The sequence below is a fragment of the Scophthalmus maximus genome, chromosome 11 (genome assembly GCF_022379125.1).
Source record: "Scophthalmus maximus strain ysfricsl-2021 chromosome 11, ASM2237912v1, whole genome shotgun sequence".
In the NCBI taxonomy this organism is placed as follows: Eukaryota; Metazoa; Chordata; class Actinopteri; order Pleuronectiformes; family Scophthalmidae; genus Scophthalmus; species Scophthalmus maximus.
The window spans coordinates 7,673,383-7,691,366 of NC_061525.1; the positions used below are offsets into that span (position 1 = coordinate 7,673,383).

The window sequence follows — 17,984 nt, forward strand, 5'->3', positions numbered from 1 at the left end:
ATCTGATTTATGGACTCACTTAACCATTTCCTGTGCAGTGACCTTAAGGGGTAACATAAAACAGATGCAGTACATGTAGTGTAAGTATTTAATGTTAATGTACAGAGTATTTTAAGGGATTATTTGGTACACATAAAGGGAAAAAAAGCACAATATCCCAACAGTGTAATCCTTTGTATTTCCCATACTGGTTTGACAAGAAGATGCAAGGAATTAACAGTAGGTAACTGCTGATGTTTAAGGTAAAAGGCATAACAAAATGCTCGCCAATTGTACAAAGAGATTACTGAAAATAATAAGTAGAAAAAGCAAAGTGCCAAGATGTACTACAAGTCTGTACAACAAAAGACAAAATGTTACAATAAAAATAAGTGTGCAGTAAATGGCATTGTGCAATACGATACATTACAGTTATGGCAAATATATGAAAGATAAAGTCAGACACTACAAATTATGGCAAAACATCAATCTTGGACAATCGAATTTCACAATAAAAGCATATGAAATACAACAAGTCATAGAAAACTACATAAACAAACGGCTTCAGAAAAAAAAGAAGTCATACATTTTCATGGCTAGGTAGCAACAACAAAGGCAAAGATATTCATGTCTATGGGGAAAAGGAAACGCTGACGGTTAAAATAATGTAAAGTGATAAACAGTTCATTATTTCTACATGTGACTGAAACTTTCAGACTCGCTTCAAACTAAATAAACTGACTAATTATAAGCACTGCAAGTATACAAAGAAAAAAAAGCAACGTCATCGCTGATTCAATGTAGTATTTATACGTGTGTTATCTGACATAAAAACATTTTAGCAGCAAGTAAAAATCTAAGGGGAACATATATTTCACAGTTTGTACTGACGGGTGCAAATAACTACACAGAAATGAGATTACAAAAGTTAATAACATTTTATGCAATTTTCAGAAGAAACTGTTGTGGGGGAAATTAATTGAATACAACTGTGCAATGGATTTCAGGGGAAACGATTGTATAGTTTTCTTGCCACTTGATCAGACTTGGTGATTTTAAAAACATACTGTGTTGTAAACATATTGTCAGCTGTACTACTGATAACCTCCAATGATCGTGAAGTTTTTTTGAATCTGTAACAAAATACCTGGTGGAGGTTTTTCACTCACGTAACACTGCTGGTGAACATTGACGCTTGATGAAAATGGAGCCTAAAGCCCAAACGGGAGAGTTCTGCCATTTCAGCGTGAAGAGGACCAAATTTAGCCCTACTCCGATTCCTGGATGCATCAGGCAGACATACTTTACGTCCTGTTGCACTGAGTATAATTTTCTCCACAATGGCAGCATCCTAAATATGTTTGCTCCTGGAAGGCCAAACCTAAGTTGACTAACCCCCCGTGTGCAGCATTAAAAAAAGGCATGGGACAAGAAATGACAGAACTAAGAGGCTTTATGTCATCTTAGAGGGACGGAGGCATTGGGGCTCAGCCACCTGCCCTCTACAGTCAATGGCTACTGAGATTCCACAGCCAGAAGGCCGGAGCTCTCTCTCTAATTGAGGCTGCAGCAGCTCAAGTAACTGATGGTCTTACCCTCGCCGGGCATCGGGGCAGTATCATTGTTATCCAGCTTGTTCTGCTTGGCCTCTCGAATGAGCTCGCAGGCCAGGTTGAGAAAAAGTTTCTCGACGTTGTCGGACTCCTTGGCCGAGGTCTCCAGATACAACATGCTCTGCGCCTCGGCGAAGTCTTCAGCCCTCTGTCTGAGAACCTCCCTCTTCTCCACCAGATCGATTTTGTTACCTGCGGGACACACACACATTTGTCCGTCAACACACACTTCTCCGCATCGGGACGCAGATAAGACGAAGCACTTCCTGAACAGTGGTGGGCGTAGATGAGGCAGATGGAAGTGGAGTGGGTGTACTCACAAAAAAGAAGTGAAAAAAACACCCCACCACACAATAAAATGTCCAATAGAAGAAAAAAAAAAAGGCCTTATGCAAATCTAATCAAATCAAAACTGCTGCTGTTGAAAGTTCAGTCATTCATGCTCGCATTCAGGTGGATTTAGAAAACCAGGTCAGTTCCAGTGAAATTTAGTGCATGTGTTGCTATTACTCAGTTTCGTCCGATGGACATGATGAAATTGAGTTTTCTTACCGACTAATATAGTCACCACTTGGTTGTTGGCATACTGCTCAATCTCCCTCAGCCACTCTGGAAGGCACCTGAAGGAGTCCTCACAGGTAATGTCGTACGTGAGAATGAGGGCGTTGGCACTACGGTAATAACTCTGAGTGATGGAGCGGAATCTCTCCTGTCCAGCTGTGTCCCATATCTGCAGCTGCAAAACGGATATTTGGAATGAGCACGGGTCCATCAACACGATTACTAACAATAAAAGGCACTTGCCCTTCTTAGAAGAAGAAACAATAGATCTCTGTATACCTTGACCTTCTCCCCTTTGATTTCCACAGTTTTAATCATAAAATCGACTCCAATAGTAGCCCCTTGTCCAGGTGGGAAAAGGCCCTAAAATTAAATGATATGTTTTATTGCATTGTACTGGGATATACTCAAGTTATAACTCCGAACTCATAAGCACAGACACAAACCTGAGTAAAGCGCCGGACGAGGCATGTCTTCCCGACTCCAGCATTTCCTATTAGAACTATCTTGAACAGGTAGTCATAATCTTCCATGCTCATGCTAAACTGTGAAAGGGAAAAGGGGGAAAGAAAAGAGAGATGAGTAAATTCATTTTTTTAACAAATCACCACATTTGATTCAAATGAGTGCATGTCTCCGGTGCATGTTAAGGCCATTGGTACACTTCTGAAAAGGTCTTGGAGGGAGAGACAGTACAAATAGACTGGTCGCAATGGAGCATGTGTGATATATTGAGACATTTCCATTGTGCTTAGTACTCAAAACTACAGTAGCGTAAGAAGTACAGAGTTAGTACAAAGTCTGTGTTCCTGCCTCTGGTACTGATGATAATAATAATACATGTTACAGGGTTACAAAGTTTACTTGTTAGTTTACTTCGTTAGGGTTAGGATTCACAAATCATGTTAAGTTTCATCCACAATCTGTGTGTGTATAAGGAAAGTGACCTGAAATGACTTCTGCTGGACATTATATGTAAAATTCTAAAAAATTGATGATTTTATTTTTTTAACCACAATAATGGTTAAGTGCATGCTAGTGAGATCCCTAATGGGTTTTATTCATGTTTTTGTCCTGCAGTTTTAAGGAGTCGTGCACATTATTATGGAAAGACCCTGTAGTAGTGAAAAAGGAGGACGGGGCGAACGAACCTCTCGCATGCATATCGATGTCCACACACACACACGCACATGCACACACACACACACACACACGCACACGCACGTCAACGTGTAAACAGCCCACCGCCTCAGTATTCATTATTCTCTGCGGCACCGTGCATCGGGCCTGTGCGCGTGCGAGAGAACCAGAAGGTGTCTCACAGCAAAACAGCAACGGAGACACCGATCAGTTGCTTGCAATGCGATCAAAAAACCTTCGGAACATAACATCATAACGGACAATATTATTTTTCGGGATGAGTCCAATGAAGACCCCCCCCCCCGCCACACACACACACACACACCCCGGTGTCGCATTTCCCTTCCCTCTCTCGCTTTTCTTTTCGATCGCAACGTCAACGCGTTGACAACCTGCGCCGAATATAATCTGAGTTGAACGCGACATGTATTTGCTGATCGCGCTCCTCCTTTGAGTCGATCGCCCTGATGGTCGCGGAGCTAGCGACGGTAGCAGCCGGCGAGCTACCGTGCGACTCTGGCCCTTCTGGCACAAAATCTGCAGAAGAAGAAATCAATCAAAAGACCAGGCTCTGCGCATCGCGCCGGGGAGAAATAGAGTTTGCACTTACCCCGAAAAACACGGGGGGATCTCCCCGGACTCTGCACTACTTGGTATGCATCGGTCACCTCGTCAGACGGGGAGAGCCACTGATGGGAAGGGCATGGTTCTTCTGTGGAAGCTCGGCAGCCTGGAGGAGGAGGAGGAGAAGGAGGAGGAGGAGGAGGAGGAGGAGGAGGACCGCGCTCAATGATGTCATCTGCTCACATGCACAGTAACTCAGTGGGCTAACGCACTGCACTGATCTCTGCTCTGCTCTGCTGAATGAGATCTGTCTTTCATTGCTTTTATTTACTCCACTGCCTTCCGCCAGTGTCACACGAGGCAAATCATTTCACAGTTGATCTGCCCATAACTTTTAGTTTTTTTTCAAACAACGTGATCAATCTATATCAGCTCGACTATTTTGAATGGCATAAAACATTCTTAAATGTTGGCACTTAAATATTGACATATGGGGGCCGAGCATTAGTAGCTAATAACGTTTGGATTACTCCGTAAGGCTGCTACTACTAGTGCTATAATATTATAATATCACTGATAATAGTGCTGGTATGATTGAAATACTAGTCTTCGATCTTCGAACTGCTCCACACTCACTGTTACCGCTACTGTTTACTACCAACAAGCTAGCTATCCGAATTCATTCACGTCCTCCGTATTGGTCCGGTTGCTTAATTAATAAATATCACCTTTAACAAGTGGTGGGGTTACAGGTGTTTAGTGTGTGTTACCTTAAAAACTAAATCAAAAGAATGTTTTTATTGGGTCCAAAAGCAATTCGATTGAATGTGCAGTCCTCCAAGGGTTCGGGTCGCTACGAAAGAGAGGAGGCGGAACTGTTGTGTCTCTCCCCCCAACGTTTCGCCCGGACGTTTGCTCGCCGTTGCACGCCGTGCCCTTGATTTCCATTTCCTGCGGGAGGTTTAGAGCCGCTCGCTGAGAGCAGACACACCGGGAGGTCACTGAAACATCGAGTCTGCGGGCACCGTGTTGTCGTCGCCGCCGCCGCCGCCATGGGACGAGACGATGCGAAGGGGCTGCCTCCGCCGGCGATCGTCAACGGGAACTCGCTGTGGTTGGCCGGCTGCGGCTGGTTCACCGCGCTGCTTCACAACGCCGTCAACTTCAGGCCGCCGCTAAAGTCAGGTTAGCATGTTCCTCCGATTCACGTCGAATCACACATCGTCCACGGGATCGGTTTGTATGAACAGTCTGAGCCTCGTTCCTCAGTGTTAGAAGAAGAGAAGCAGAATCGTCTTCACCATCTGTCTGCTGGTGCTTTAGTTTCATAGCGTTTGTTGATGTGTAATAAATCCGACGGAGGCCACTTACGCATGGGCTATTCCTATTCTTCTAGCCCTGAAATGGATGTAATTGTCTGTGCCATTTAGTTTTACTAAAGGAAAACTAAATCAAACGGTTTGAAATGTGTCCCTGTGTCCCAGCCTGTGGTTCCTCACAATAAGAGCACAACGGTGGACTCTATTGGTGCCTTCATCACAAAGCTCGTGTGTGATGTAATTAATCGTAATGTTGTAATGACGATCTGTGCTACTCTCCCTTTTTTTTTTGTAGGTGTTCATCGACAAGTCCTGATGACAACACTTGGCTGGTTCGTCGGCTACCACATGACAAAACATGCAAATTACGTGTACGCCAAACATGATCGAGAGATGTACGAGTACATCAGACTCCACCCGGAGGACTTTCCACCAAAGGGTGAGTCGTTTCATGTGTTTATTGCTCAAAGTGCGGGCAAAATAATCCAACAATACTGACGCATGCATGTCTAATATGTCTGCATGCATGATCTGATTATGTTTTGCGGTGTCTCACATCTGTCTTCATATCCTTGTATTCCAATGTGTCCATTAATTCACCTCATGCATCTTTTTGTGAGGTTAAGCAAATTATACGTCAGCGATCACATTTTGATGGACATTTTAGGCACAATTGTGCAAGTGCCAGGTGGATTTTTATGAAATATTGCACATTTATTTGACTATTAACAGCAGTCATGTGCTGATCACGAACCAGTACCTTCGAACATTGTCAATATCAGATTGTAAATATGCAGGTTGTGTAGTGTTATAATTTCTGTTGCGTTTGAGTTGCAATGAGATATTTCTAAGTCCACACAGAGGAACTGGTATTAAAAAAGAAAAAAAACGATGACCTGTGTATGTGTGTAATTGCACAGTTTCTCTCTGTTTACCTCTTCTTCCTTTTTACCTCTTTTATGTCACCAGAAAAAAAGACCTTTGCAGAGATTGTCGAGCCTTTTCACCCTGTGCGCTAAGTGTCGGCAGAAGAGAACGTTTGTGGACCGACGTCAGTCTTCAGTGGTCCTTTTTGGGGGAAACCTTTCTGTCATATATTGTGTGAAATATAGCTATGTAAATAAAATAAAAAGAAATTCAACATTGTCTGACTGGAAAGTTCCTGTTTATTCAAATTCATTACTTTCACCATCATTTCAAAAGAGATTATTACAGTCTGCAAATTAAGAGAGAGAAATTCTGAGTCTTGGCAATGCACATTTATTTCTAATTTGTCACTCTGATGATGTCCATGTATTTCTCAGTAACGCTCCGAGACTTCTTGGTGAGGTCACTCATCACAGAAAACAGTCCTCTCAGGTGGAAGTGGAAGAGGGCTTCAGGGTCTGTGTCCACCAGAGTTTCCAGGGTCTTGTTGGTCTTGGCCTTGTGGTCGTCCAGGGTAACCAGGCCACTCTCCACTGTGTTCCTGATGGTTTTGAGCATCAGGTAGTTTCCGTACAGGTCTCCGCACGACTCCTCCGCGACATCGCTGTCCCACACCTCATCGGCGGGCACATCTCGCAGCAGGCTGGGCAGGAGGATGGTCTGCTCCATGTCACTGACGGCCAAGCTGTATCTTCTCAGAGTCAAGAGAAGGCTGTTCTTGTTGAATCTGGCCTCGGCATTCTGCATGGTTTCCAGTTGGATGTGGTCAGCTGTTCCTGTGCTGTGGTGATAAGACAGAAGGAAGCAGTGTGCAGTGCAAAGCTGTGCAGAGCAGATAGTGAATTTATACGATGTGTGCAGGTGGGTTGATCGCTGCGGTTACGTAAACACATCGTCCGATGCATTCAGGAAGCACTCTCAGTGCTATGTGGAGTCAAACCCTTATCTCTACTTGATTTACACAACCTTCAGGTTCCCAGAGTTCAAAATAATATCCAACCAGTTTGCACTTAAAAGAGCCTCTGTCAAATTATTAACCAAACAGACCGCTGGGTTTGAATGACCTCAGTATGAAGGATCACATGGTTTAATGTTGATTGGTTTAGGTCAAAATATGAGCTGAGGGATATCAAATTTTGACCCCAAATAAAGAGGCTTATAGTGTTCAGCCAAGGTCAGCTGTGTTTAGATTTGCAGGTTATTTTTTAGGTCTGAACTTTGGGTTCTTCTGATGTTTGATTGCACATAATATTGCAAAGGCAAAGAGAACTTGGATGCTTGGTCTTACAAAGAATATTCTGTCTCATTACGTGCCTGATATAAGAAAATAAGGGAAGCGGCCACTGGATGAAATGGGAGCAAACACAAACGATTACTGATCCTAATGTTCTTGCGTGCATGTGTGTGTGTGTGTGTGTGTGTGTGTGTGAAAAGCTCTGGTATTTTTGGCAGGAATAACCAATTTAAGTCGGTTCAAATGGGAAAGATCGTTATTTTAGAATATGATAGCTGCTCCTGGGATCAGTAAGAATTTGAAATAGGTTTTTATGAATATGTTTGTTATTTGAAACAATTCTGTTGTTGTGACACCAGACACTGTTTTCCATTTCATGTCCAAGGCCAGATCTCATCCCAAATAGAATTCAGCTACTTAAATACATTGAGAAATTTGGCTTTTTAAACTCAACAGTTTCAAATCCCTAAGTGTCTTGAAGCATGCTGTCTTTCTCTTTTCACCGTAAGCTGAAATCAACTCAGCAATAAAAAGGGGCCTGAAAATAACTTCTGCCATCTGCAGCCAGCACTTTACATTTGTCACCAGTGAATAACCTGAGTTCCTGCGCTCACAAGGTGGCATCCTTGAGCTCTTTCAGTGGTCAGCCCGTGTCTAACCAGTGTATTATAACTTATCGCCCCCACCATTCTCTACTATACTATGTGTGCATAACAATAGAATAGAAAATAGAAAAACTCTCGCCATGCATGCTGGGGGAAAATGTCCAGTCTGTGTAACATCTCCCTCTGTTGTTCAACCACAAACAACACAACTGGGCCGTACTGCAGATGTCAAACAGAACTTTTGAGAAATGTGAAATTCATTTAGTGATGTATTGCACAATGTAACAACTGCGGCAACGGGAAGATTTAGTTTTCTTGAAAAAATGAACTCCTTAAAAGAAAGAAAAACACTGTTGGTTTTTAAGGCAACACTGTAATCTTAATTGCAGCAAAATACTGTGGGGTGTTACATTTCATGTGCACGGTGACAACATTTTTGATAATTTGACAATACATTTGTATTCAGTTACAATCCAGATTTGTTTTTTGTTTTTTAAATCCAGCAGATTAGTTTTCATCCAAGGGCAACCACACAAAACAAAGATGAAACAATTTAAATGCTTGTGTTTGTGAAAGGTTAATATCTTAACACCAAAATACAGTAACTATGTCTTTAATTGGCAAAGGAAGTTCCCAGGTTTTATAAAAAAAAAAATAGTTTTGCACCAGTTTTCAACAGAACTTATCAGAATAGAACTGTGGAATTCAATACATTCAAATCGAAATCTTGTCGGATGATTAATTATCCCAAAGACGTTTTGGGCTGACTGCACTCTGCCTGACGGTTCTGCAAACCAGAGAGAGGCTTGTGCGGCATTTCCAGCTCGGTAAACTAATGCCATGAAGCAAAGTGATCTACCCACTTTGCTTTGCACCATCGACTTGAAACATGGTGGGAGCTCGCGAGCAGTCGGGCCAGTCTTCTTCACTGAGACACTCCAAACATGTAATCTGATAAAGTGTTGTCAACCTTTAACCGAAATTGTACAAGAAATGTGAGACCACAGGCCGAAAAGGCTGAGAACAAATCCCCTTCACCCATTGGGCGGCTGACAGATCTGCGTCGGGCTGCACTGTCATGTTCGTTCAGTTCATTCTGTGCAGTCTGAGAAGGGACTCAGCTCTTCAGCAAGCACATGCACTGTTTCCTCAACGCTGAATCCACCGCGAGAACCACGTCGATTCCTCCCAACACGATCCAGCTCGTTGACTGTTCAGTTCAGTTCACGGCTTTCTTCCGCTGACCTTTGATGATGATTTCCAGGACGTTGGTGAGGTCCATCATCTTGCTGAGCATGTCCATGATGTCAGGATGCTCCCTTGCGCCGCTGATGAACTCCTCCAGCGTCAGCTCACCTGAGGACACAAGACAGCAGCGAAGATGACCAACGTCTCAACTATCACAGTTCCTTTAGAATGCTGAGGTTTATAGTAATCATAATGACAATACGACTTGTGATTTTGTCATTTACCATTCCTTCTTACTCCTATTTTCTCTGAAATCATTATTTGCCACCTGTGGGAATGTTATTGATAAGTCATTCCCGCGTTGAGGGCTGATAAATTGTCGGATTACGGGCTCAAAATATTTGTTACCTTCTCCATTGACATCGATTTTCTCATATATAAGTGTCACAATCTCCTCTGGGGGGACGTCGTAACTCCTGGTGATATCTTGAATTGCCTGATAGGAAGAGTTCACACAGTTTAGCTAGTCACACAGATTTATACAAAGTCCCTCAACACTTAATATGATGCTGTGCCTGCTTCCATTCAGCTGCTTGATGGTGGCAAGAACCAGGAAACCACTTCATACTGGTCCCACAACAACTGCTATTGATATTACTGCACCATAAAGTATTTCACAGAAGTCATGATTTGAGCAAAAATTACTTTTTGTGATTTGGGTTATACACAAGGCCATATTTAGACAATAAAGCCCCGTGGATTAGCTGTCATGTCTAGTTCGCAGCAGGTTAACCCAATGTCTGCTCTTTCGCAGTAGGGCTAATCTTCCGATTCAGGGAACCGCCGATGGCCAGGTCCCTTGGCATCTGTGACACTCTGATTATGATCTAAAATTTGAGAGCAAATATACTGTACCTTGAATATAGTCTCTAGTTCCTCCTTGTCAATTTTCCCATTCCCATCTTGATCAAACAGCTTGAAGTACCACTTTAGTTTCTGGTTTATTTCTCCTTTCAGTAATAAGCTTATTGCTGCGATATACTCCACAAAGTCTATGTAGCCATCCTGCAAAAGAATACACAAAAAAAAATCAGTTAGGAAAAGCAATATGTATATCCCTGTGCACTGCAACATCCAAATTATTTATTATTGTGGGTGTGATTTTTTACTGTTTTATCAGTGTTTTATCACAGGCCTGTATGTGTAATGTAATTCTGAGGAATCAGACAGTTAAATGTTACTCTTACGTAAATACATGACTTTTTGTCCTAAGCTTCATGAAGTGGTCCAGGACTCAGTAGTAGAGTTTGACCTCAGATGAAGCCTCTTAAAATGTCAGAAATCTCTGAATATTCCTTTTAAAATAACACAATCTTCATGGAAACTCAATTGAGATAATGTACCATTATTAATAATAATAATAATAATAATAATAATAATAATAATAATTTCTTCAACACGGTAAACGCAAGAGGATTTTGCTGAGCAAGCGTTTCTTCAGACGTCCAACAATATTTTTTTGGTCAAAAACATAACCTGAGGGAATCACACGGCCCATGTGTTCCTGGCCTGTGGAGAACAAATGCGTGGCAGGCGTTTTCTTACCCCGTCCATGTCGAAGGTGAAGAAGACCTGGTCCACATAGCTGCTGGCCTCCTCCGTCATGCCGTTCATTTCGAGCATTGTCTTGAGCTCGAAGAGTGTGATGAGCCCCGAGGGCGACTCCCTCATGAATTTGGTGTACCAGTGGTGCATGTCTTCCTCCATTATATCATCCAGGCTGGAGCAGTTGCCACCCATTATTCCAAGAGAGGGTTTTGGGTTTGTTTTGACCAAGAATCCTGCAGAGAGCCGTTGGTGAGGCTGATGCGAGAGAGGACAGTGTTCACACAGAGCACTGGGCAGCACTGAGGTCTGACCCGAGACACATGCAACAACCGCCTTAATCTTTAAGTCTCGGCCCGAGGCCAAAAGCAGATATAACCCCTAATGGGATAATGGCCGAAGTCTTCCTAGAACTTCAGAACATTGCATGCGCTATGAGCGAAGGGCTAAAAAAGAGGGTGTATGCCAATATCCAGAGAGTTAGGACTCTTAGTAGGCGATACAGGAAGTTCCCTCGTGTCCTAGAGAAATACCGAGTTCAATCCATGACCTTGACCAGATGGCCCGCCATGGAGCAGGGGCACAAAGTTGCATTTATTTTTCATTCATATATTTTTTGTTCTATATTTCTATGTCACTGTTTACTTACTTTTTCCATTCATTTTCCCGATTACCACAATGTTTTTTCCTCACTCACATCACATTTTTTTCTGCATGCAAATGAATCATCTGGGTTTGCCCACAAATGACTGTGTGCCCACTCACAAAGGGTTATCACACACACCCCCTGGGATTCTCCAGGAATTAACCAAGGGGATTCCCCTGGAGACCAACCTGTCCTCCTCAGAAAATTAAGCCTCCGACAATAAATATAGTCACACATGTTGTAGTAGATTAACATTAACGCGGAACCCCATTGAGTCTACCTGTAATGAGTTGTTCTATGAAATAAATTGAATCACCTGACCCACCATTCGCAAAGAATTAAACAGTAGTTGCCACCATCAGGTCAAAATAATAATGTGCTGTGTGACGGATGAGGGGGTCCATACGTTTGCTTTCTCGTTCCGTGACAAGCAAAGAAGCTTTGCATTAAGAGGTCTCTTTTCCACTTTTCTCCTAATGCTAAGAAAAGCAAAACTGGTTGTGTAGACATAGAGCTAACAAGGAGATAAAGGATATTAAAAGAATATAATATATACATTATCAAATAACAATTAATTATATAGTGATGCTCTTTGACTTACAGTATATCAGTTTTATACTTCACACGTTAGAGAGTAGATTTTAACTGCGGCACAGTCTGAGTCTATGAGACTGCACTAACTTGCACTAATTGCTCCAAGATGACGGCTGATTTAACAGCGTTGTTGACCCACGTTTGACCCAAGTGTGGCTCTGCACAACCCATCTCAGGGGCTTGGAAGCAGTGACTGCTGTTTAAGCCAACCAGGCTATCAAAGCTCAGGATGCTCCTTATAGTAAATCTGGCTTTAGGTGATTAACAATTCTCAAAATAGGGCTGAGATGGACCACCACAGACACGCAGCACAAGGCAGCCAGTGTCCACTATACACAGCCAGAATCCATGCCGCCGCCACATGCCAACGGTCCATGAACCCTCAGCGCTGCCAACAGATTAAGGAAAGTGTTTACTTTAACGGAACAGAGATAGACACACCTGCAGAAAATACAGTAAAGAGGGGCCCAGGTCAACTGAAGCTGAATCAATAAACTCAGCCCGAACAGAAACGTGCAGGTTGGCTCTCGTGCATCGCACCATTTGCAACGCTTGCAGGTTTCAAAGAGCAGGCGGACTGATTTGGATTTCATGTACAGCAATGAGCCGTTCAAACCTCTTGGATTCCTGTGATGCGCCACTTCTTAAAACTTTTGACCAGCATGCGACTGTCATGGAACAAGGACGTTTGGGAACGGCATTTGAAAATATAGTTCTCTCTTCAGAGAAAAAAATGAGCGGTGGCCCAGGAAAAAAAAATTATTGCTTAGCATTTCCTTCCCTGTATAGTATTATTAATTGTGTCGTCTTTTCAGAACAGACAAAAACTCTTCTGGTTGTCTTGTTCAATCTTCTTTTAGTCTTTGAGTGACATAAAATATCACTTTTTTTATATGCAATGTCATCAGAATAACAACTTTATTTCTATATAAATCCCCAAAACCTGTATCCAAGTAGAAGTATTCAAGTTCACCACATCTTGGCATTATAATTATGATTATTTAGTCAGTCAAGATTGACTCGACTATTATAATGCCACAGAACTATAACTGACTGTAATGACTTGAGCTAAACTTTATCGGTAGTTTCAGCAGTGACAAATACCTGAAAATAATAATAATAATTAAAAAATGATTAAAAAAAGAATTTGTAGACCGTATAGATTTTACATTACATTATTATGTTAATCAAACCATTACATCAACCATATTCAGATTTCGAACTGGTAAAAAAACCACATGGAAGTTAGTGACTTCCTTGACTCAGGCATGAACTCTTCATTAGGTCTCGCAGCCTGAATTAAGGACTAAAAATAACCATGTGTTGGAAGAACTTCTGTTTGTGACCAGGTCATTTGGCATAAACATCAATCACAGCAGTAATCCTGTTGGAGAACAAACATGTTGACATGATCCCTGCCAGGACTGCGATCTGTCACACTGACATGGCACAGGTTGATGAATGTTTATACCCGCAGCCCACTACTCATTCTGCTCGAAAAAGGAAGATATCCATGATATGATGTGAATTATTGATAGATCTCTGCAAACAGAGCGAGAGGGAAGCGGTAAGTGCTGCATGTGGGACATGCTGTTGTTCAACCACAAACACAACTGGGCCGTACTGCAGATGTCAAACAGAACTTCTGAGAAATGTGAAATTCATTTAGTGACTTTTATTTATGGAATATGTGTTTTTACATTGACATTTATAGCCTTCGCTAAAATATTACAGCCCCAGCACACCAATGCCTCCTGTACAGTTCCCTGAAGCTGATTTTCCTACAGCATTAGCCACTTTCAAGGCAAATATTTTTCACACGCAACTTAGTTTGCAAATCGTGTCCAGTGAGGGAGACCAATGGCACAGAGATGTAAAAAATAAACACTCCAAAATCACTCCGGGTATTTTTCTTATGTACAAATATACAGAGAAAGTCAGGAAATTGATATGAAAAGTTACAACACTGAAATGTATACCTATACTCCAATAATGAATAATTGCAGTTAAACAAGGCACAGTAATACATGATAATAAACGGTATACAATTATACAGTCGCAAAGTGCAGATTTTTTGCCGGCGTTCTCTTGTGAGTTCAACTATTCCGTTTGACACTCTAAACCAGATCCTCCGTATGACCTTCCCACATACCCACAGACACAGTTTGAGTTTGTGTGACTGTGGCTGCGTAGCTTCCTGTGGTAAAAGTACATTGCATGCGAGATTTCTACACACTCATGGGAGAGGTCATACAGTAAGTCTGACGAATCGCCTGCTACCAGAAGCCACATTACTGTAGGAGGCACAGTGTCTCGCTTCAATTGCAAGGAAAAACAGGATACTCTGGTTTCCCAGTTTGTTTGTGAACACTTGGGAACACTGTCTTCAGAACATGGTTAGGGAAAGGCGATCGATGTACGTGGGCCCAGAGTCGTTTGGCTCCTGGTCATATAGGAACTGTCTGAACACGTTGTACACCATCTCCCTGCTCAGGGTGAAGTTTCTCAGCTGATCGTCTTCAGGCATGACAAACGTCAGCTGGTAGTCAGCAATGACAGAGCCGTTCCTGTGCGCAGGGTAAAACAGAAGTCCTGAAGCTCAAAGCACACGTTTCCCCTTTAAAGTGCACGTATAGAGGAGGCGATGTGTGTTTACCGTAAAGCGTAGATGTCAGCTTTGGAAAAGTAGCGTTCCAGAGCAGGGGAGGCCTTGTAGAGGTCAACCACCTGGGTGCGGCAGGTCGGGACATGCAGAGGCAAACAATGAGAGTCAGACAGTTTGGCAGAAACTAACCTACTCTTGATATTCTTAGGGCCCTATTCAGCTGCGGCAGGGATTTCAATTTAAATCCTCTGTAAGAGATCAAAATCAGCTCTTTGTTCAACGAAACCCACGGGAGTGCTCTCAGGTTCAGTCGGTGTTTTTCACTTGGAAGTGGAGGAGTAAAAGCCAACAGTTCCAAGTGGGAAACACTAGTAAAACACAAATTATATACAGTTGTCAGCTATGCAGCTCTCACATTAAATAAAACCAAAAAGGACGAGACAGATTGTGATTTTATACCATGGTTACAACTAAACCCAGATTAATTAAGACTCCTCTTTATTGGCTTTCCTTTTAAGCCAATAAACAGTACGTATCAATTAAATCCCCATGATGTTCATATGGGTGTACACTATTAGGAGGAAAGGGACAACGACTGTAAGTAAAAACTAATCCTATAGTGTTTGTACAGTATATATGTAATTATGTACTGAGTTCTCATTCAAGTGAATGGGAATATTGTGTCAGACTTCCAATCCGCGCAGAATACACAACCCATTTGAATTTATTATGTACATTATTATAAATATACAGGTAATGCTGTTAATTGGCCAAACCTTTAGTTGAAGTTCATCGGTCAGCGCTTGGCTTTCGGAGGAAAGTTCTTCCGTAAAGACCAGGTTGGGCAGTTGGAAGCTCCCGTTGAAATACAGAGAAACATTGAACGACGAACGGTCAAACTCCTCATCCACGTCCTTATGGATCGCTGCTCGGAGAGGAAATGTTGAGGCCTCAATACTTAGAAATTAATTGTATAATTTTGCCAAAGCATTTTACTGTTAGCCTTGCATTGTTCATACTTGTGAAATCGTCCACAAAACATTATTCACTTAAAATGGAGCACAATGTAACAATCCTCACTACACAAAATATGCAAACCACTCTTCATAACACTTTACCTGAGCACACCGCCAGCGAAATAATTATCACCCCAACGATGAGGAAAAGAATGAAGACAAGGACCATCCATACTGTCAGTTTTCTGAAGACCTTCATATTCAGTTCTTCCCTAATCCTGCACATGGCGCTCATCTACAAAAACAATCAAACATTTTGTCAAGATATGGTTACAAGCCATGGGGCCGCAAGTTAGATATTACGTTATTGAAACATAATTCAAGATGTAATGCACTACCAAAAGTTGTGTTTTTGTTATTCAATGACGAGCATCGAGCAACAAGAAGACAAATCCTGAGCACCACGTTATCGATAGAGGTCATTCATAGCTGCACTGGGTGGATGGGAAAATAAACTAGGTGTAGATGTCACAAGATAACAGTTACACTTCCTTTATTCCAAGGGCAGGAGGAAATGCTCGAGGAAGCATCAAATCAAAACAGTTACTAAGAGTCGTCATACCTCTCGATGAGAGTATTTATTTTTCTGATTCCTTTGAGCCTCTGCTTCACAGCCAGAGAGCAGCAACACCCCATTATTACCTGCGACCTGACGAAACAAGAAGACACTTTCACTTTCCCACTCATGCACACAAAAAAATTGGGGGGGAAAATGTGAATTGACTTTTTACTTAGGTTGATCTGCACTACATTTGAATATTTTTTTTGTTTTGTTTATCGGCTTAGTGAGCACAGGCATCGGCCGATACAGACAATTATGACAGACATCAGCCCGACTAATCGGTCTGACACTGGCCAATTTGTCCAATGATAAATAACACAAGTTGTGAAAGTGATATTTTATGCTGAACAGCGAGTGTTTCCTATTCCACTTTGAAACCCTCACAAAAACTAAATATCAGATTAACAAGACTATAGCCATAAATGTGTATTTTTTTTCCCCCATTATACTTTCATTAAACTTCACAGTATATATATATATATATATATATATATATATATATATATATATATATATATATATATATATATATATATGTGTGTGTGATAGAGGCCTGACCAGTATGGATTTTGGGGGGCCCATGCCGTATTCAATATAAGGCAGGAATGAAATTCTGGTACCGATATATATATCGGCCGATATATATATATATATATATATATATATATATATATAATTTTTTTAAGTTTAACGATAGACTTTATCACCAATACCCGTAAGCAAATACATTGAACTTGGTTTAAGGAAATGAACATGTCTTTTTTTTTTTACTTTTCTGCATGAACTTAGTTTGTAAAAAAAAATCATTAATATGTAAATACACACATAATTAACTGTCAGTCGTTCACGTCACTGACTCACCTGGTCGTCGTTGCCATTCCCGATCATGGCCTGCAGTTCAAACTCCATGTTGGTCAGTTGTTGTTGTCGGCGCCCAGCGGGGAACCCTGGACCGGCGTCCCGTCCCGGAAGTGGCGACTTGTGAGCGTTAAATAAACGAAACCACTTTGTCCGCGGGACCGTGAACGCCCCCGGCCACGGGTCAGAAAGGCACCGATTCGTCCAAACAGCTGACACCGCGCAGCGACAGCGTGTGGAACAGTGCGTCTCCGTCGCTCCTTCCCCGTCTGCCAGGTGTTTCCTTCAAGTTTCGGTCGCGGCTGACGCGGGAGAGGCGTTGTCAGGTGAAGAATCCAGCTGGTAGAGGGGGGGGGGGGGGACTCGAAATTTACGGGGTTTTGAACGTGTCACAACTCTGGTATTTCTCCGGTGTGACATCACAGGGATCGTCACTTTGCACACTGTCCCTTTACAGTAATGGGAGTTAGTGTGGCGAAACACTCGTCTATACCGTGAAGGAATTCGATGCAGGCCGCCTGGCCCCGCCCCCCTCAGATATTGATTTCGCAATTATCAAATATTGACGCAGGCAAAGTGAATGGCACAAAATGGCCGCAGGCGGTTGCATTTCGTATGCAGGTGCCAAATTGAATAATATATTCATAACATAAAAATTCCGACGATTCTTTCACGATGCGTTTAATGACTCACCTTATTGTCAGCTGAATCGAACACCTCTGTTTTACAGTAAATAACACAGTTACTGCACAGAACACCAAGTGCACCTACACACTTTCAGCCTTGCTGTGGTCGAAACAGTAAATAAGGGCACGTACAAATGTGGGGTTTGTGAATTTGCTTCTCGAAGTTGCGTTCTGGGTCAAAGTAGCAGCGATGACAGGGGGACAGAGACACGGTACATGTGTGCTTCACCACTGCCGCAGCTCTGCACTTTGTAATTTTTAACGTAGAGGCACGACACGGTG

General features: G+C 42.3%; 5 protein-coding genes across 6 annotated transcripts; 1 reads left to right on the forward strand and 4 right to left on the reverse strand.

The window, feature by feature from the left end:
- Nucleotides 1-74: 74 nt before the first annotated feature.
- On the reverse strand, nt 75-4,746 carry rab30 (RAB30, member RAS oncogene family). 2 transcript variants are annotated; one of them, XM_035622510.2, is made up of 6 exons: nt 4,628-4,746; nt 3,904-4,023; nt 2,600-2,698; nt 2,433-2,516; nt 2,145-2,328; nt 75-1,784 (listed from the first exon to the last, which is right to left on the reverse strand). In XM_035622510.2, exons 3-6 carry the CDS (start codon nt 2,690-2,692, stop codon nt 1,534-1,536), a joined length of 612 nt encoding a protein of 203 aa, XP_035478403.1. In that variant the 5' UTR covers nt 2,693-2,698; nt 3,904-4,023; nt 4,628-4,746; the 3' UTR covers nt 75-1,533. The 2 variants fall into 2 exon arrangements, with proteins under 2 accessions (XP_035478403.1, XP_035478404.1); XM_035622511.2 differs by lacking the exon at nt 4,628-4,746 and having other exon boundaries at nt 2,600-2,693.
- Nucleotides 4,747-4,783: 37 nt separating this feature from the next.
- On the forward strand, nt 4,784-6,322 carry ndufc2 (NADH:ubiquinone oxidoreductase subunit C2). The gene is made up of 3 exons (XM_035622513.2): nt 4,784-5,042; nt 5,472-5,615; nt 6,146-6,322. The coding sequence occupies exons 1-3, from the start codon at nt 4,910-4,912 to the stop codon at nt 6,193-6,195; spliced, it is 327 nt and encodes a 108-aa protein (XP_035478406.1). The 5' UTR covers nt 4,784-4,909; the 3' UTR covers nt 6,196-6,322.
- A 2-nt stretch (nt 6,323-6,324) lies between these two features.
- Nucleotides 6,325-6,980, reverse strand: LOC118299091 (thyroid hormone responsive). The gene has a single exon (XM_047335558.1). It carries the CDS (start codon nt 6,848-6,850, stop codon nt 6,443-6,445), a length of 408 nt encoding a protein of 135 aa, XP_047191514.1. The 5' UTR covers nt 6,851-6,980; the 3' UTR covers nt 6,325-6,442.
- Nucleotides 6,981-8,295: 1,315 nt separating this feature from the next.
- On the reverse strand, nt 8,296-11,842 carry guca1c (guanylate cyclase activator 1C). The gene is made up of 4 exons (XM_047335875.1): nt 10,736-11,842; nt 10,046-10,195; nt 9,539-9,626; nt 8,296-9,298 (listed from the first exon to the last, which is right to left on the reverse strand). The coding sequence occupies exons 1-4, from the start codon at nt 10,928-10,930 to the stop codon at nt 9,162-9,164; spliced, it is 570 nt and encodes a 189-aa protein (XP_047191831.1). The 5' UTR covers nt 10,931-11,842; the 3' UTR covers nt 8,296-9,161.
- A 1,793-nt stretch (nt 11,843-13,635) lies between these two features.
- Nucleotides 13,636-17,503, reverse strand: LOC118299444 (TPA-induced transmembrane protein homolog). The gene is made up of 6 exons (XM_035623191.2): nt 17,020-17,503; nt 16,159-16,245; nt 15,699-15,831; nt 15,357-15,505; nt 14,632-14,702; nt 13,636-14,542 (listed from the first exon to the last, which is right to left on the reverse strand). The coding sequence occupies exons 1-6, from the start codon at nt 17,065-17,067 to the stop codon at nt 14,362-14,364; spliced, it is 669 nt and encodes a 222-aa protein (XP_035479084.2). The 5' UTR covers nt 17,068-17,503; the 3' UTR covers nt 13,636-14,361.
- Nucleotides 17,504-17,984: the final 481 nt, after the last annotated feature.